Raw genomic sequence first — 20,961 nt, forward strand, 5'->3', positions numbered from 1 at the left:
CCAATTGCGTGGATCGATGCTCATGATATTAATCACTGGATTGTCTGGTCCAGACTTGATTATTTACAGACTGCCGTCATATAGCTGGAATATTGCTGAGTGCTGCGTTAAACAACAAACCAACCAACCAATCATAAAGAAGGAAAGCCTGAAGTGATGCAAGACGTTTACGACATTGGTGAAACCCACAAGCATGGGTATGGTGTTGCGAACCTAGAATCATGATCAGGGTGAACCAGGATTCAAACCCACTATATAAGGTTATTGGCATACCTAAGGGATGCAACTCTGCACAGCGAATTGTGGCACCTTAGCCAACTGGGCCACCCATGGCCTCCTCATCCCCTAAGTCATGGTTGAGTAGCAAAACACACAAGTACTGGTAAGTAACAGGTTTATTCATGACGAAAGTAGAAAATATATCTGAAGTAGCAAACCCCTAGATAATGCCATAACTGAGCAGACTTCACTAACAACACAGTGAAAAAATATTTTTTTAAATATTGCAAGACATTCAAATTTGGGCAAACACAACAGCCCTTTACATCGATGGACCTCTTGAGCATCTAGAGTAATGAGACTAACTGTAGATGAATGTATACATTATCCTGGATAATCAGTCAATTTATTTTGCAATTATACTTCTGTTTCTTAGGCTTAAGGCCTGGTTCTCAGGCAATGTTTATTTGAAAATAAAGTGTGGGCGGTGTCTTTTAAAAATACTGGAAAACAGTATTTGACTACTGTTGGACTTTTAGTAAAATGGAATAAAAACGAAACGTTTAGCAAATTTTATGATGATGTGGGCAGTGCCTGAGAACCAAGACTATTACTTTTTTTAGCCTCACAATTTATTTTTACAGCAGATAACTCCTTGTACTAGATTTGCTCATTATCTTAACCAAAACATGAAGCATTACCAAATTTCCCTCCTAGCCCCTGCCCTAATGCGAGAGTCGGCTAGATATGGATACATCATTGACATAGTGTCAGCTATAAATATTAGCATGTTAACAAATTTCTTATTTTGATACACAAATTAATTTTGGCAGCTTGAGGGCTATCAACATGATCAAAGTCAAACAGAGCAAGAATATGTTCAATTGTATCTCTCGTCACTGATAATCAGCAACACCAACTGTGTACGGTTCAACGAAACATCGGATAGCACTTTTCAATATCACAGGAACCACATCATAGTCATTCGTTTGCATAATTTACAAGGCATATTTATTACTTGACACAAACATAGAAACTACAAAATAATCAAGGCAGTATCTGCACATATAGGTAGTGATAACACATCTAGAAACAATATACCATGACCAAATGGAAAGCCGGTGAAAACACGCAATTATAATGGCCCCAGTCAAACTATGTTACATACATATGAAGTATACATGCTCAAACACCATTGTTCTTACTATAAAAACAAGTAACCCTTGTACATTACAATCAATATAATCAATTGGTAGAATTTCCTGAAAAACAAACTTCAATTTCATTTAAATGTGTCCAAATGAATATTGCCATACCATTCTTTGTCCCATGTGTTAAAGGGAGATAACTCATGTTACAATCCTACTGCGGAGGTACTCCATGACAGCAGGAGTGCCCTTGGCAAGTATTGCTGGTCGAGGATTGCGACAAGGGTTCCCTGCAAGTTGCAGTGATCTGAAATCGACAATAATTGTAATATTTTCATTTAATTATTTCAACATGTTAGTAGTGCATGCAAAACATGTTTGGAATTGATATAAATATTTTTCTGGATGCTTATGCCAAAAAAAAATTGGAAGCAAAATCTAAAACTGAATAAAGTGAAAGTACTAAGGCCAAAAAAATAATAGGCACTGCTGCATTATCATAAAGTCTGCTACACATTTTGTTTTTATTTCCATTTTCAAAAAATATATAAATCCTAATACTTAAACACAATGCACACAAAAATTTAAAATGGAAACAAAGCCGAAACTTACAATAAACTTTATGAGTGAGTGAGTGAGTGAGTTGGGTTTAACGCCACTTTTAACAGTATTCCAGTTATATCGCGGCATGTCAGCTTAATGTGGGAGGAAAGCCCGAAGTGATGCAGGTCTTAGACGTTTACCACTTCGTTGAAACCCACGAGCACGGGTATGGTGCTGACAAACCTAGAAACATAATCGGGGCGAATGGGGATTCGAACCCACAATCATAGGTTTCTGGCGTGCCCAAGGGACGCAACTCTGCACAGCGAATCGCGGCGCCTTAGACGACTGGGCCACCCGTGCCCCCATAAACTTTATGATGATGCAGACATGTCTGAGAATCAACACTACCTTTGCTGAAGACCAATTCTAACCCAGATCTTCACCGGTCCAGGGCCCAAAGTGATGCTAGCTCTGTCGTATGTCACAGCAATTCAATATGTCCCCGTCTATTTTCACAATGCACTAAATCAGTTTCAGTTTGGTTGCAGTATGTACAACATGCTCCAAGTGTGCTGTTTACCAAATACACTACAACCATGGCGCTGTTAACATTACCACACTGGGGTACATTTGCGCACACAGAAAGGTCCTGGGGCACATTTCTGTTGTCTGACCACAACAGCGAGTGTTAGGGCTAGGATTGCTTTGTGGAATGGAGTCCTGGATGAGAGGCTGGTAGTGTGAGAAACAAACTGAGGCCCTACCAGTGTCTCATCTGTGTCATGTATACACTGCTGTATATCGCTGTGTATAAGGCAAGTTTTTCGCAACTAGAATTAGGGGGCTTTCAAGGGGGGTGGGGGGTCGTCTAAAACACAGGGTTGAAGAGTTTTGATGGGTTTTTTCCACCAACACAAAGACATTACTCTGAGCACCGGCAATACATGTCAACAAATCTGTACTGAAGTATGCAAATTAATCATGTAATTAAACTGTCTGGTTATAAAAAGCATTCATTGTTTATCTGTAGTTGTGTTTGTAATCTATTTTATTAATTTTATTCAAAATTTAATTCAATATTGATCACATTCATTTCAGCGAAATCGTGTGTGAAGTGATCAGTAGATCGCAGTATTTGCAGCAACCACAGTCAGATTACCACTTTTGACGCCTTGAAATGAACTTTAGTGGATAGAAAATGGATATATATATATCATAAATGCCATACATTGACTTGTTGAAAGTCCTATATGTAATCAATGTGGGCAAAGCTGTATGGGGAACGAGGCACTCACCTGATGGACTCACAGTTACCCAGCTCGGGGAACGAGGCGCTAACCTGATGGACTCACAGTTACCCAGCTTGATGAATGAGGTACTCACCTGATTGACTCACAGTTACCCAGCTCGGGGAACAAGGTACTCACCTGATTGACTCACAGTTACACATGCTCGGGGAACGAGGCGTCACCTGATGAACTCACAGTTACCCAGCTCGGGGAATGAGGTACTCACCTGATGAACTCACAGTTACCCAGCTTGATGAACGAGGCACTCACCTGATTGACTCACAGTTACCCAGCTCGGGGAACGAGGCACTCACCTGATGGACTCACAGTTACCCAGCTCAGGTGGGAACTGGGTACAGTTGTTATTCTGTAGATCAAGAGTCGCCAGCATTGTCATCTTCATCAGACTGGCAGCATCAATCACTTCAATCTTGTTGTCACTGGCTAACAGGATCTCTAACTTTGGCAGTTGATACAACACTGGAGGAACTTGGGTAAACCTGTCAGGAATCAAACAGAGATGGAAAAACAATCCATTCAAACATACACCTCTGACTGGGTGCGTACCACACTCTTGATAGATCCTACATCTCTGACCAGGGTGTACATCACTCTTGAGAGATCCTACATCTCTGACCAAGGTGTACAACACTCTTGATAGATCCTACATCTCTGACCAGGGTGTACAACACTCTTGAGAGATCCTATACTATAACTGGAGGTGTACAACACTCTTAAGAGATCCTACATCTCTGACCATGGTGTACAACACTCTTGAGAGATCCTACATATCTGACCAAGGTGTTCAACACTCTTGAGAGATCCTACATCTCTGACCAAGGTGTACAACACTCTTGAGAGTTCCTACATCTCTGACCAAGGTGTACAACGCTCTTGAGAGATCCTGCATCTCTGACCATGGTGTACAACACTTTTGAGAGATCCTACATCTCTGACCAAGGTGTTCAACACTCTTGAGAGATCCTACATCTCTTACCAAGGTGTACCACACTCTTGAGAGATCCTACATCTCTGACCAAGGTGTACAACCTCTTGATAGATCCTACATATCTGACCAAGGTGTTCAACACTCTTGAGAGATCCTACATCTCTGACCAAGGTGTTCCACACTCTTGAGAGATCCTACATATCTGACCAAGGTGTACAACACTCTTGAGAGATCCTACATCTCTGACCTGGGTGTACAACACTCTTGAGAGATCCTACATCTCTGACCAAGGTGTACCACACTCTTGAGAAATCCTACATCCCTGACCAAGGTATACCACACTCTTGAGATCCTACATTTCTGACCACAGTGAACAACACTCTTGAGAGATGCTACTGACTCTACATTCATAAATAATTTATTTGAACATTTCATGAACACAATAAAGCTACAACTAACACTGTACATTGTACTACACATATAATTATAACTGGAAACCTATCTTCTTCTCAGACATGACATTCACAGGTTACAAATTACTTCCTCACCTGTTATTCGACAGAATGACCTCCCTTATATTCTGTAATGAGGTCATCTCCCCTGGCAGGTCTGACAGGGCATTGCACCTGAAGGGAAACAGATACTAAAGTGAACAGATGTACCAGAGTGAGGGAGCAGTTCCATCATTACATGGCATGCATTGCCGATAATGCCTTCATCGGATCAACAGTGTTGTTCTTTCTGATGCACGTCGCACCTTCCTGCCCGGCATCCCAACACAGTACTATTATATAATACCTGGACATTTCCATGCTACTCTGGTAATGCCCCAAGGATGATTTGCAGAAACAGCTTTCCTGAACACACTTCTTAATAAACCTATAGTCTTCTGAATTGGTCTATATACAAAACAGACTGGACATTCTACAAACACATCTGACAGAAGCTTTCCAGTAAATAACGTGTACTGAAAATTAGCAGATTAAATAACATATAGAGCAAATCTATAAATAACCTCAAACTAACAATTCCCAGCATGCATCCTGTCCTGGAATACGTTACTTGGGATTGAGAGTGGTCATAAAGGGAAGTGCTTCAGTCCCCTACCTGAGGTCGAGAGTGGTCATGCTGGAGATGATTTAGCCACCTACCTGAGGTCGAGAGTGGTCATGCTGGAGATGATTTAGCCACCTACCTGAGGTCGAGGGTGGTCAGCTGCAGAAACAGACCAATGTCCGAGTTAAGGGCCGTCAGTTTGTTGAAGCCCATGTTGAGTTCCTTCAGGGAGTTGCTCAACAGCGTTAGCCTGGAACAGACATACCTTGTACATACTTTCACATGATATAGATGGAATTTGGCTACTGAATCACAAAATCACGTCAAACATACATGCTCTACATAACACAAGTAGTAAGTAATAATTGTGTTACAGCTGTATATTCTTGCAACACATCTGTTCACCCACAACTCATATCAGTACATAGAGATTAAGTTTGTTGGAAAAAAAATAATTTTACATATTATAATTTAATATTAGCATGATTTAGTAGGATTTAAAATACAATAGGTTAACGTTTTCAGAAAGCCATCATCTGGTCAAGATGGCCAAAACCCCCTTACTATAGGGTTCGAAAAGGTCCCTTGCAACCTATGCTGGTCATAAACGGCAACCTAATGAATTGGGTGGTCAAGCTCAGTGACTCGGTGATAGCGTGTCATCGTACCCCAATGGATAATTATGCATTTTATCAATCATTGGATCGTGAGGTCCGTCATATAGCTGGAACATAGCTGAGTGCGGCGTTAAACAACAAACAAACAATCAAACAAACAAACAAACTGTGAGAAGAAACATGATTAAAGCCACCTTTTGACAGGAACATGTCCAGAGAAAAGCTGACATGAGACAATAGACATTCTGTAGAAATATACCTTGCCAATCAAGGTCACAGTATAGGTACCACAAAACCATTCCTGGGATTCAAACTGTGGGTTTCAAGGTGGGATGCCTTGTCCACACACAACCAAAAACGGTCAGCTACGTAGCAAGCAGTGTGAAGTTTGTTAGATCTTACTTGTCAGGTATTTGGGTGAAAGTATTCTTGCTGAGGTTCACCGAGTTGACTTCAGCTTTCGAAGCTGCTTCCCACACATCTAGCGGTACCTCGTTCACTTTCTTGTTGCTGCAAAAATAATTTAGTCAATATCTTTATTTTATTTTCACAGCAACTAAGCTGAAGTAAGAGCAGGGTAGCATGTATTGTTTTTTCCGTACAAGTATTCCTGAAAACACGAACCCCTGCTACTGTATACATTTCATGACATTTCATGGTTTAGTTCTTACAGTATGCTTCGTAGGCAAGCAGTTTAACCCTGAACAACATTTTTCATTTTTCAAAAGCCTCTTTGATATATTTCAAAAATTGAGTCAAAAAAAGAAGAGGAAAACAGGGACCTGTAAACACACTTTCGGAATCTTTGTATATCTCGGGAATGATTTAGCAGGTTTAGGGTGTGGTTTAAGATTCTTCTCTCAGAAATATTCAAATCCTTTCACTAAATTAATTCCAGTGAGAGAAAATATTCCCTCACAGACTTGTCACATCAAAAGCATTTGAAAACCATTGCAATGGGAACAAACATAGAGATCTCTTCAAATTGTTTCATATTATCACAACCATAGAGGATTTCATCCCATACCCTCTCAGAGCCAGAAGGAAACCAGGACTGACCTATAGTCAAGATTCTTAAACTGATGCAGATCGTGCGCCTTGACGCCGTCATCCCCCGCCCCCAGCACTCCAGCGCCTCCTGTTGACAGGCCTGAACTGCCGTTCTGCTTCACTGGCTCTGCCTCCTCGATACGACTACTCAGGTATTTCTTCAACTGCATCGTGCCCCTCTGTTGAAATACAACTCATTCACAGCAACCATCAACCATCAACCATCTTGTACTTCACACAACCATCACACTGCAATGTAGGATGGAGGGAGTCAACTACTCTTTGCAGCCAATGTTACAACGTGGGAAACAGTGGCAGTGTAGGTTCGAATCGCGGATGGGACTGAACCCCCAAAAGTACTTATATCTGTACTTTACTAAGAAAGTGTTATCCCAAATATAACATTTGTTACTTCTGACCACTTTCTAAATGGCATTGCGTTTATAGCTTGCGGCCATGGTAGCTGTGCCAATTAACACTTGTCAGAGGGGTACACAAAGTACCTGATCTAGACTACCTGTTGTAGGACTTTCATTTTGCGAAAGCCTCAGAGGCTGAGTGGGTTAGATCACTGACTTTGTGTGCTGTCGACTCTGGCACTCTGGGTTCGAATCCTGGATGGGACTGAACCCCCAAAAGTACTAGAATCTGTACTTTACTAAGAAAGTGGGACACCCATGGCCACACAAATAGGCCCAAAACAGTCACAAATGTTTTTATTCTGGAATGAGTACTTGAATTTTGTTTCACATGAGGAAGAAGCATTCCCGCTATATCACAGTGGCCTGTAAATAATCAGATCTGGGTCAGGCAACCAGTGGTTGACAGCATGAGCACCAATTTCTAATCATCATGGCAGGACACACAAATAGCCTGGAGACTCATTCTCTGGATCCTTATAAAACAACTCATGTGAAAAGCAATAGCTTCTACTGACCTATTCTGACACTGAACCCAATACTCGGATCTGAGGTGTGCACATGTGTGTGTGTGCATGATGCTGGTCTGCTTGTACTAGTCTGGACTAAAACCAGATTTATAGTGCTAGCCCAAGCAGATACCATGCCGCAGTTTAACAAGGATACCCCACTCAGACACAATAAACAGATTCCCTGTCGTCCAGTCCTTGTTTTATCCTTTTAATGCCAAGCAAGGAACAAGTATCATCTTTAAACGTCTTTTGGTATGACGGGGTCGGGCATTGAACCACGGACCTCCCACTCTCCGGGCAGATGCTCTATCCACTAGACCACAGAGGCGGTACACAGGTCCTGAAGTGGGTGGGTGGGTGCAGGTGTTTCCCCCTCCCCCTTTAAAGCACATTATACATTAAGGAATTTTACAGGTGTATGGGTATACTAATGGTCAAACTATAACAACATGATTCACTCACTTAGGGATATAACTCCAACAAAAATGCATGACTATTGAAAGTGAATTGCCAAATAACAAAATGAACCCTTCCATTTTCAAACAGCTGTATCAGTGCTTGGAGTGAGTGAGAGTGAGTATGGTTTTACGCAGGGGTCTGGAAAATTTAAAATCCCAAACGGACATTTGCATTTAGGCCACGCCCCCTTCAAATAGCGTCTTTTCGTACGACACCAGAAATGGGCTTCACAATCTGTGCTTGGAATCCCTATAAACATTATGTGGATTGTTTGTTGTTAACGCCTCACTCTGCAATATTCCAGCTGTATGACAGGCAGCCTGTAAATAATTGTATTTGAACAATGATCCATTCCGTCAGGGTACGAGAACAAGCTATGAACCAAGTCACTGATCCTGACCACCTGATTCATGTGGTCGCCTCTTACAACCAGCTTAGGTTGCTGGGGACCTAATCTAACCTGGAATCCCATGGGGTTTCAGACATGTGTAAATTTGTTTCTCGATGACGTTAATACAATCTCACCATGATGATGTCTCGCCGGATCCCCTTCATGGGGTTGCCGTCCAGGACAAGTGACTTGAGGGAGTTGATTGTGCCCAGGCCGTAGGGGAGGCTGCATGTAAAGATACACAGATTGAAACTGCTGTACTAAAAAACACAATTTGCATCGCACACAACTCAAACTTGGACAGAGGCAGCGGAGTCTGTGTTTAACTCTGCCTTGAACAATGTATCAGTTAATTCAATGTCAGTGAGCCCACAGTGACACAGGTTGTAGCATACAAAGAGAGTAAACTTGCACATGTTTACCATTCTATTTGAGGCGAAATGGGGTTTAATGTCGCGTCCAAGATTATTGCACTAATATAGTGACGCGTATGCATGTGTGTGTGTGGCTGCTTGTACTAGTCTGGACTGACGCCGATTTCATAGTGCTAGCTCACTGAGATACCATCCATCAGTTTAACATGAATATCCCCCTTAGACACAGTATACTGACTCTGAGGCGACCAGTCCTTGTTTAAACCCCTTAATGCCAAGCACGAGACAGGGTAACAACAAGTACCATATTTTAATGTCTTTTGGTACGACAAGGCCAGGGATTGAACCCCGGACCCTCCACTCTCTCCGGGAGGACACTCTACCACTAGACCATGACAGCAGTCTCTAACTGTGAAATCCACGAGTATATGTACGGTGCTGACAGACCAAGGGTTATCATCAGGGAAAATCTCAAATTCCAACTCGCAAACAGCGGATCCTGGCACAACAAAGAGACACAACTCATGGTTATGATTACAATTACATGAAACCCTTACGGTAAAGTGAAAATGTACAAGCATTCTCATCAACCACATGGTCATCTGAAAACCCACACCATACTTCTTGAGTCAAGTGTTCATGAGTCATATGTTGTATTGTATAAAAATAAAGTGCATCCTGACCATGTCGACTGAGTATCCAGCATGTACAGAGTGCTAATCATGGTAGTAGCAGCTCTACACCATACAAGGAAAAGACCTGCATCTTGACCACCTTGGTCTAGAGGACAAGAGCGTCTGCACAGAGAGCGCAGGTCGATGGTTCTATCCCTGGTCATATCATACCAAAAGACGTTAAGCAAAAAAAAGGACTGGTCGTTGACTCAGAGTCAGTACAATGTATCTGAGCGGGGTATCCATGTCAAACTAGGGAATGATATCTCAGTGTGCAGCACTAAAAAAACGACATTGGTCCTTACTAGTACAAGCAGCTACACACACACGCACCACACACATGCATGCAGTTCGCTATATAAGTGCAGCATGTCACACTAGGTAATGATATCTCAGTGTGCAGCACTATAAAACTGACATTGGTCCTTACTAGTACAAGCAGCCACACACACAGACACACACACACACATGCATGCACTTTGCTATATAAGTGCAATAAGTCAAACTATGGAATGATATCTCAGTGTGTAGCACTATAAAACCGACATTGGTCCCGTACTAGTACAAGCAGCCACACACACATGCATGCACTTCACTATATATAAGTGCAATATGTCACACACACAGACACACACACATGCATGCACTTCGCTATATATAAGTGCAATATGTCACACACACAGACACACACACATGCATGCACTTCGCTATATATAAGAGCAATATGTCACACACACAGACACACACACATGCATGCACTTCGCTATATATAAGTGCAATATGTCACACACACAGACACACACACATGCATGCACTTCGCTATATATAAGTGCAATATGTCACACACACAGACACACACACATGCATGCACTTCGCTATATATAAGTGCAATATGTCACACACACAGACACACACACATGCATGCACTTCGCTATATAAATACAAAGATCTTGAACACGACATTAAACCCTGTTTCACCTCGCCCCTTCTCTTTCCCAGCTTCCTTGTCTTCCATGCTACAGAAGCACAACAACTACATCTCACTGTTACACCTGTGACATGACATCACTCTGGGGCCCTTCAGCCACACAATCCATAGCCCCTCAATGCAGACAACATAAACACCACAACGTACCCACTCAAGTCGTTATTGGTCTTGTAGACCTCTGCGGCTTGAAACCTTTTCCACAAATTAAAATAGTTGATTTGGACGAAATATGTTTGAATTGTTACCTTGTTTCGTTTTGTCGCTGTGTGTACATCCAATTGCACTTCTTAACGTTATGACAGGACACACCGACTGTCAACAACGTCTGAACGTCGCCGTGACATCCCATAGACTAGGGTTAGAGTAGCTTCCCTTTGACAAGGGGCAGTTACTCTAGCGGACAGACCGATGGATTGCCGCGAAATGCAAGCAAAAGACAATTGTTGTTTTGCGTACATGTTGCTTCGCCAGTGTATAAGAAACAGATTTCAGTTGGAACAATATTTGCTACTGTCACTGTCTGACTGACACATCACGTACCCACTCAAGTCGTTATTGGTCAGGTCGAGCCTCTGTAGCCCCTGGAGTAACGTGATCTCATCGGGCAGCACTGCAATCTTGTTGTCTCGGAGGTCCAGGATGTTGATGGTCGTCAGATGCTGTAGATGTTCGGCTGTCAAACCCTTGATGTCGTTGTTCCCTACGTGCAATTCCTGGCAACAGATTTAGTCATGTGTGAACAATCACAGAAGACAGAGATACAAATACCAATCTGAGGCAATTAAGAGGATCTGGACTAGAAATAATAATTAAACAAATTAATAGAAATCATCATTGACATTATTGACTTTATTCTTTTGAACTGGGGATTCGAACCCATGGTCATAGGTTTCTGGGTCACCCAAGGGATGCAACTCTGCACAGCAAACTGGTGTTTTAGAAGTCATGAGGGCTGACCTTGAGGTCATTGACATTACTGACTTTATTCTTTTGAACTGGGGATTCGAACCCATGGTCATAGGTTTCTGGGTCACCCAACGGATGCAACTCTGCACAACTAACTGGTGTTTTAGAAGTCATGAGGGCTGACCTTGAGGTTAACGCAGTTCTCTAGCACAGGGAGGTAAGGAAGCTTGTTGTGACGGAGATACAGCTGTTCGAGGTGACGCAGGTTCCCGAACTCATCCGGCAGGCGGACCAGCTGGTTGTGTGTGGCTTCAAAATACTTCAACCCTGAAGCAATATTTCTTGTCTTCAGTTTGGACATAATCTAATACACATGACACTGCAGCTTGCACTGCCAGTGTTATTAGAACTGGTTTGCGTATATAAATACAGAGATGGAAATCAGTTTTGTTAATGTCAAAGGTATCCTTTAGGCTTTACAGTTTCAAACATTTTGGAGCGTTGGGGTGTGTGTGTGTTGAGAATGGGTGGTGGGTGGGGCAGCATTGCCATATGTTTTCACAAGTTGTTTTTTATTTATTTCCATCCCTGCCAATGTTTTTGGCTATTTCTGTATGCACAGTTATAAGAGCTTAGAATTGATAAGGGGGCACTTATAAACACATCACACAAGTCAAATTTGTTTTCAGAGTTGTAGTGAACAAGCTTAGTTCAAACGTTGATGAAACTACAACTTTTTCTGTGATAGTTACTTGGCAATACTATTCTCCTTCTACACTGCTGTTTCTTTGTAAGAAATCTGTAACATACACAATGATATACAGACTGTCAGTTTCAGCAGGGGCCCCGAGGCAAGGGAGTTTACTGACCATAAAAGTCCAGTTTCCACCCTTACCAAACCAGGTGGGAATAATGGCATTATATTTTAGCTGGACTAACGAGTCTATGCATAGTCCAATCAAAATAGCGAAACAAAATCAACATTGGGTTCATAAACAACATGGGCACTGCCGGGCAGATTTCGGTCGATTGCAGGATTCGCAAAGCATGTGCACTGTCAACTGATGTTCTCCACACGATTTCATGTCATTAGTCAAGGTGCTCAAGTGATTTGATGTTCTTCACAAGGTAAGACCCATTTTATAACAATAAAGATCTTGATTATAGATCAGATCATCTGGATTGGGCGCTGTCATTTTGTTTGAAGCCAATGCAAGTGAAAGGGGAGGTAGAATCTGATTGGTCAATAGGAGGGTCATAGAAGGGACATACCTCGTAACTGCCGCTGGTTGCGCTACAATCAAACCATGAAATTCCCACCTCATTCTGCAAGGCTGGAAACTGGACTTTTATAGTTAGTTAACTCCCTTGCCTCGGGAAGATGGGGGCATTTACAAAGACTATACTTACAAACTGATGTAGAATTTGGTCAGGGGCATTCTTTGAGCAAAGAGCTTATAATATGGTGAATACGGTAATTGTACCTTATTTCATAGATGAAGAATTTACAACAAAACTTTAACGTTGTGTTAATAGATTTACCATCCATGCAGCCGATATCTGGAGGAAGGTTTGTCAGCTTGTTCTGCGACACATTGAGACGCAGAAGGCGACTAAGATGGCCGATGGAACGAGGCAGTGTCATCAGTTGATTGTTGGACACATCCTGCAAGTACATCCTCATAAATACAGAAATAGACTTTTTATTAAACATGAGGTGCCTGAGAAACAACAATGTATCTATTTAACTAGGAGCTCATCTTAATTTGTGTTTTTTTTATTAAATAAATAAGGAAGTCTGCACATTTAAGAGAAACAATTTACAACAATATTACCACCTTGGTTATGCCAGTGTTTTTGTCTTCAAAATACAGGTACTGTTACATGTACTTATTGAACATGAAACTGAACTGAACATGGTACTGTTTGCTTCCTCTCATAACAAACGAATATTTTATGATAAAAATATCATTTATTCTTATCCTGACTCATACAAATTTGCTTATCTCTGCATATTCACAACATCTCACCCAAACGCACCCCTCTCAGACACAAGCGCCCCAAACATGTGACTAACCAATCTGATTCACCACTCCTTATTCTATGGGATGAGTGAATATCCAAAGAGCCAAAAGAGAAAACTCCCTTGACAAAATTAAAAAATAAGCATTGCATATGATGAAGGAATGTTTCAGAAAGGTAACACAAGCCAAAATTTTAATCAGAAAAGCCCAGATGAGTAAAGATGGTTTGGATTACCAGAGCACAAGAAAAATGACCAACCAGATAGCTTAATATGTGAGAAAATAAGTGAGTGATGAGTTAGACTGTTTGGTCACGTGTTTCCGGTGCACTTGCACATGAGAGGGGTGCGTTTGGGTGAGGTGTTTCCACTACGTTTCAACAATAAGAGGAGGTAAACAAATTATCATGAGACAGGATAAGGTAAAATAGTGTTTTTTTTACACTAAAAGACCCACTAGCAACTTTTCCAGCGCAAAGGTTGGACAAAAATGAAAAAGATAACATGTCTGTGTCAGAACAAATACCATTTGTTTTGTTACTTAACCATAACAGTTGATGTGTTCACACTGGTGCTTGTTCATATTTGTATGCTGAGTGAGAAAGAACTGCAAAGTTCCAGATTTATCAGGTGTTTATCATATCGCCCTGGAATAGATTAAGTCTGCTACCTCTGATGTTCTTCCCGTGGCATGAGAGTTAACGGACTATAAAAGTCTAGTTCCCAGGCTTGCCGAACTAGGCTTGAATTATGGAGTTACATTTTGGCTGGACTAATGAGTCTATTCAAAATCCAATCAAAATCGTTTAACGAAATTGATATCCGGTTCATAAACGACGTGGTGAGTGTAGTCGATTGCAGGATTTGCAGAGATTGTGTACCATCAACTGGTACCATCGACAGATACTTTCCAAATCTGTTCATGTTTTTAATCAAGGTGCTCAAGTGATTTGATTCACATCGCGAGAAAAGACCCATTTTATTACAAAAAAGATCTTGTTTATCAATCAGATTGTCTTGACTGGACACCGCCATTTTGTTTGAAGCAAATGCAACTAATATGAGATGTGGAATCTGATTGGTCAATTGAAGCGACATAGACGGGACATAACATAATAGCCACTGGAGCCACGTAAATTCCAGCCAAGTTCTGCAAGGATGGAAAATGTGCTTTTACAGTCAGTTAACTGCCTTGCCTCGCGAAGACGGTCTGTGACAGGCAAGCGAGTGATTGAGAGTATGATCAATGTCAAATGCTGATGGTACGATGACACACAATCAGTCAAGCCTGACCACTCAATAACTATTTCAGTCATCTCTTAAGACAAGCGTGTGAAATCCTGAGAACATACTCTGACCCACAATCCACACTATTAAATAAAAACTCTTACCAAATCCTCCAGTTTGTGTAGGTATTTGATCTCATCACAAAGCTCCGTGACTTCATTGTGCTCTATATGTAGGCTGACCAGGCTCTTCAACTGGCACACACACAGAGGCAGGGTCTTCAGTTTGTTACGACTGAAATGCAGGGATTCAGAGAAGTTTAGTTTCCACGAGACAGATTTATTGGTTTCCAAAATGTCCTCAAGATGTTACAAAATTTGGTCATGACATAGAAGCTCCTACTAAAATGTTGAAAAAACCCTGAAAATGTCCAAAGGCTATTTGTCTCCAGCAAAATCACTGACATGGGCAAATATTTTAAAACCATACAACGATGACAATGGTGAAAAAGATTACAGATGCATTGATGCACAAGCCAGGGCATACATTGTATGGGGGCACAGGTGGCAAAGTCATCTAAGGCGCTGCAATTCACTGTGCAGAGTTGCGTCCCTTGGGCATGCCTGGAACCTATTATCATTGGTTCGAATCCCGGTTTGCCCCGATTATGTTTCTAGGTTTGTCAGCACTATGCCCATGCTCGCGGGTTTCATCAAAGTGGTAAACGTCTGAGACCTGAATCACTTATTGCATTCCTCCCCATTAAGCTGACACGCTGTGATACAAATGGAATACTGTTTAATTCGTTCATACTGTTCATACATTGTACATGTTGTAGGTGAAGTTGAAATGGGGTTTCACATTGCATTCAAGTGTATTGCATTTATATAGGAACTACATGCACATGTGTATGTGGCTGCTTGTACTAGTCCAGACTTATGCCGGTGTTACAGTGCTCGCCTACTGGGTTACCATGCAGTTTAACATGGACATTCCACTCAAACACATGATACTGACATAGATGGCCAGTCTTTGTCTTATCCCCTTCATGATGACTGCCAGGCAGGGTAAGAACAAGTGCCATCTTTTAATTTCTGACCTTCTACTTCAAGTGCCATCTTTTAATTTCTGACCTTCTACTTCAAGTGCCATCTTTTAATTTCTGACCTTCTACTTCCCTGGCAAACACAATATCCACTACATCAAACATTGTAACCTTTGTCTCTTCAGTTTAGTCTGACAATAAGGGCTGGGATGAGTCAAAATTTATGCCCTGGGTACCCAACCCCCTATTACCCAACCCTATCCTGTTAGGACCCGTGAGATAGGTACAAAATGTCCAATTAGGAAACATTTGACTGTACTCCTTGCAAACCATATTTAGATGCACGAATAAAACGATCTGGTCATGCATACACTGAAGTTGATTTTATCTTTATGCAAACATATTAATTTAGAAGGAATGTGTGCATAGTCAGAAAGAAATGTAAACATTTGTCACTTAAAGTGTAACCATAGAGTCCTAGATAATTTTTGCCATTAAACAATATAATCATATGCCTAACCACAGGTCTGGGTAGTCCCGTGGGTACCCAGGTGCTACTTAGTACCCACCTGGCCCGAGTACCCAAGTTACTCATCCCAGGCCTACTGACAACTAATATGAGCTACTGGAAAGCTATTCTGCCTATCCTGTACCTGACGTCAAGCTTTGTGAGGCACTCCAGCTGCCCCAAGGCCTGAGGTAAAGACTCCAATCTGTTGTCATGGACCTGAAAATACAGGACATCTCTCCTCATTAGTTTTAGTGTTGTTTCATCCACAACAGTGACTTTAATTGGTATAACATAAACAGAAAATTAAACAAAATATGTATCATAATTTAAATAGGTAAAAGCAGACACAGACAGACTGACAGACACATACAAGCACACACACTCTCACACACACCCACACTCGCTCGCACACACACACACACACACACACACACACACAGAGACAGACAGCACAGTGTTTATTCATAGGAAGCCTGTGTCTGTGACTCCTTACATCGAGGACAGTGAGAGCGGGGAAGTTGACAATGTCCTCGGAGAGTTCTGTCAGGAGGTTGGACACCAGGAGCAGCTTGGTGAGGTCCACCTGTTCCCACCACCTGTCCTCCGAGTTGTCCAGAGACACGTTCTTAGCTTCCTCTGGAACATCCAGGTTCAGTCTCCATACTTTATCCGGTACTGAAGCGAGTAAACAATTGGCTCGAAGGTTTTAATCAACATTGATCAAGCAGATAGGCAAGGGAGATAACTCTGCAGTACACACAAAAAACATGGTATAATTTTACTCATGAAAGGGGCTGTCTTTTTACGTGCTCTGGCACGGTCCAGGAACTATGTAAGTGGAAAATAACCTATCAGTTCCCTCAGATGTCCCAGACTTGGTGCCACTGGTAACAATGGTTGATTTCCTTTCTTGTTTTGTAGTTTATCAACTATTTGAAATATTGCAGCAGATGACAAAGTTCAAAATATTTTTATCAAATGCTTTCATCACAGTGACACTCCTCCCCACTATTGAATTTTACTTTAACTTAATGTGACCATGGATCAATGACTGAGGATCGGGGGATGCTGCCAAGGGAAGAGACCTCGAGATGTACATTGAGTTGGCCGTCATTCATCAACAAATTTCAGCTGAGTTAACTTTTATTTGGTAGTGGATATTGTAATTTAGTTAGTTTATATATGAGTAGTTTAACACCACACTGAGCCATATTCTTATCTAAAATGGAAAAGTCCATTGATAATTAAGTCTGGATCAGACAAACCAGCGACTTGAATTGTAACAATGACCCACGTTGGGCACCTTGACAATCAACCAAGTCATGAAGACTGAGCACGCAATTCAAAATGACCTAACTATTGGCACTGTACATCATTCATATTGTTCAATGGAACAGTTTCTGTGTTCTGACAGGGAGGTCGAGGAACTAATTTTCCACTGATGAAGTGCTTTTTAATGGACCAGCATGGTTAGAGGACATTCTAACATACCCAAGAAGATTTGTTTAAATTCCAAATGAACATGTTCTGTACTTGTGAGGATATTTGCTTATGACCATGACATTGAATGCAGATACAGATGAGGTGAGGTGAGGTGAGGTGAAGTGAGGTGAGGTGAAATTGGGTTTAACGTCGTGTCCAAGATTATTGCACTTGTGTGCACGTGTGTGTGTGTGTGTGTGTGTGTGTGTGTGTGTGCTTGTACTAGTCCGGACGGATGCCGATTTATAGTGCTAGCTCACATAGATACCATGCCAGAGTTTAACATGAATACGCCACTCAGACACAGTTTTCTGACTCTGAGCCAACCAGTCTTTGTTTCAGCCACTAATGCCAAGCACCAGACAGGGGAACAACAAGTACCATCTTTTAACATCTTTTGGTATGATGCGGCCGGGCATTGAACCCCGGACCTTCCGTTCTCTGGGCAGACGCTCTACCTCTACACCACGGAGGCGGTCTCATGCATTTGTGGTTTTATTACATACAGTGCGACAAGATTTTTTACAAAAATGGAAACGGACAATTTTTAGAGAGGACTTAGACTTCTACAGCATGAAGTGTGAGTACAAAGACACAGTATTTGGAAAAGTTAGGCACTTTTCAATGTTGATGCATTGAGGACCCTAAAAAAATTTATTTAAATAAAATTAATTCTTTATTTCCAAAATAATGTAGATTGGATAGTAATAGTGTACACTGCAGTGAAGCAGGTCTCTGAGTGAAGAGACCAAATAATTTTTAAACCTAAGAAAGTTTATCTTGCAATGGGTCTCTTTAAAGGTACTGGTGTTAAATAAGTTACTTTGTGTTTTGTGAGCACCTGTAACTCTACTTTCGTATTGAAAGGAATAAATGTCACACCTGCTTCAAGACCCCTGCCTGAGAGATTGAGCTGTCCACTTTGCCGCGCCTGTTTCAAAATCTGTGCGTGAACACCTTCGCGTGACTCATTTCCTTGCTGCTTACGAAATCCCGCCTTTGTGTCAAATGGAACTCTTTTGCCCCTTCCTCTAGTTGCCATTTTAATTCAAGAGTCACAGAACAAGCACCTGTTCAGCGATTCATTTCCTTTCAAACTTGGTTAATTTTGACAACTTACTGATCCTAATAGCATTCTAAGAATGATCCAAGGGAAGTGACTCCCATTATGTGAAGTAAGTAAATCTGAGTTGTCTGTTCTTTCAAGCACCCGTAAAATACCTAGCTATCCCTTCATTGACGTCGTAGCGTCACAAAAATCCTGTACGTCTGTCATGTTTATTGCCAATAAAAAATATTTGTCAAATTCCCCTTGTCATGTGAAGCACACCCTATTACCCATGTTTGACAGCTGAAGAGCACTGAATGTGTGTAGTGGTAGCGCCCACTTAAACTGATTTTCATCAAGTTGCAGTTGCTATGCTTGGTAGGAAAACTATATAAAGTGTCCTCTAATGCACTGCAATTTGCTGTGCAGAGTTGGGCACGCCAGAAATTACCATGATTGTGGGTTCGAATCCAGGTTCGCCCCATTATGTTTCTAGGTTTGTCAGCACCATACCCGTGCTCGTTGGTTTCACCAAAGCGGTAAACATTTGAGACCTGCATCAGCTCGGACTTTCCCCTACATATTAAGCTGGCACGCCGTGATATACATGTAACTGTAATTCTGTTAAAGCGGCGTTAAACCATCTCACTCACTCACACTTTTGAGAACATAGTTTGCGAGAAACATTTAATTTGTTTTATGCAGCCTTAGTTTTGCACCATGACTTGAATATCTGTATTTAACGTTATCAAAACCAATCTTGGTCGTAAATTTAAGCACATCAAGCCTGCTCTATTCCCCGAAATCAACTTTAGAACAAAGAGAGAATAAGAGATTCCATAGACTATATGTCAATGTAGTCATGAGTATACTGTGATGACCTATTGAACGATTGTATTCCCTTTTTATACCGTGTTTCTATTCTACATTCAGCGTATCATACTTGGCAAAATGAATAGCAATTAACCGATGCATCGGCCTATATTAATTGTCACATCCCATTCCGAGGATTCCTCAGTGGACAAGTGCATAGTGTGAGGCGACAAATAAGTGATGTGGCATGACACTTGTGTCACATATAGATGTATCTTGTACCCGCCATCATCCTAAAGCACTCGGTTCAAAATTTAAATACGACGTATCTACTCTACAGTGGGACTACGTCAAATTTCGAAACACGGTAGGTTTATCTCTTAAATGTTGGTAAAATTAATATCGGGCGGGTAGATCAACACATTGATGGCATACTGCTGATTAACTAGCTTATGGTTGCCCTTGGTATTGTGATGGTTTCATCTTGGGGAATCATCCCTTGATCGGGCACCACCTTCAAAGAAACCAAACAAAGTGTCTATGGCCAGCTCCTTTATTTGGGATATCTTAACAGTGAGGTATATATATAAATATATACTCTTGACACCTTGAATGGTCACGAATTTACTGCATGTTTAACTATCTGCTTGATAAGATAATTTGCGTTCGTGCGCCGAGAAAATGGATGGAGCGGCTTTCCTACGAAGTTTGGTCAAGTGGTCTCCTCAGAAGTTGAATAATAATTGATGAGTATTCCGAAAATATTTATATAAGTTAGGCGTACCAGCAAACATGTGCCAAGCGGTCATTGGGCCACGTGCAGATAGATATTACTGACCATGCTCCAAGGATGTTATACAATGTTCTAGACAGCAGCGACCTTCACATGTGAGACTGACTGAATACAGCAATTTACGTTTACCTACATTTAACACAATAAAGACTATCACCACGGTTAACTTTCATATAAATATTGACGAAAAAATGACTAATTTTAGCACCATGACAGTATTGCCCGCCCTTCCGCCTGAAGAGCTACACAATCCTGGGACACGTTGGCGGGTGCTGGGTCTCCTCACCTGAGAACATTCCACAGACGCCCTATTGGGGATATGTCAGTGGGCCAGTCCAGTGTCCGTATGCCTTCTCGTCGGAGATAATCGGAGACGATCTGGACATGCTGTGGTCTGGCATTGCCATCTTGCAGTTCAAAAT

At 41.5% G+C, this 20,961-nt stretch overlaps 1 protein-coding gene across 2 annotated transcripts; it reads right to left on the minus strand.

The window, feature by feature from the left end:
* Window positions 1–395: 395 nt before the first annotated feature.
* LOC139478702 (leucine-rich repeat-containing protein 40-like) lies at window positions 396–19,023 on the minus strand. 2 transcript variants are annotated; one of them, XM_071261289.1, is made up of 14 exons: window positions 18,768–19,023; window positions 16,897–17,039; window positions 16,546–16,619; window positions 15,012–15,141; window positions 13,140–13,263; window positions 11,782–11,924; window positions 11,232–11,404; window positions 8,790–8,880; window positions 6,884–7,053; window positions 6,227–6,334; window positions 5,347–5,457; window positions 4,700–4,777; window positions 3,517–3,702; window positions 396–1,674 (listed from the first exon to the last, which is right to left on the minus strand). In XM_071261289.1, exons 1-14 carry the CDS (start codon window positions 18,925–18,927, stop codon window positions 1,569–1,571), a joined length of 1,797 nt encoding a protein of 598 aa, XP_071117390.1. In that variant the 5' UTR covers window positions 18,928–19,023; the 3' UTR covers window positions 396–1,568. The 2 variants fall into 2 exon arrangements, with proteins under 2 accessions (XP_071117390.1, XP_071117389.1); XM_071261288.1 differs by having other exon boundaries at window positions 16,897–17,078.
* Between the last annotated feature and the right edge of the window lie 1,938 nt (window positions 19,024–20,961).

Source organism: Haliotis cracherodii, unplaced genomic scaffold, assembly GCF_022045235.1.
Source record: "Haliotis cracherodii isolate W230 unplaced genomic scaffold, xgHalCrac1.p SCAF_4, whole genome shotgun sequence".
NCBI classification, from domain to species: Eukaryota; Metazoa; Mollusca; class Gastropoda; order Lepetellida; family Haliotidae; genus Haliotis; species Haliotis cracherodii.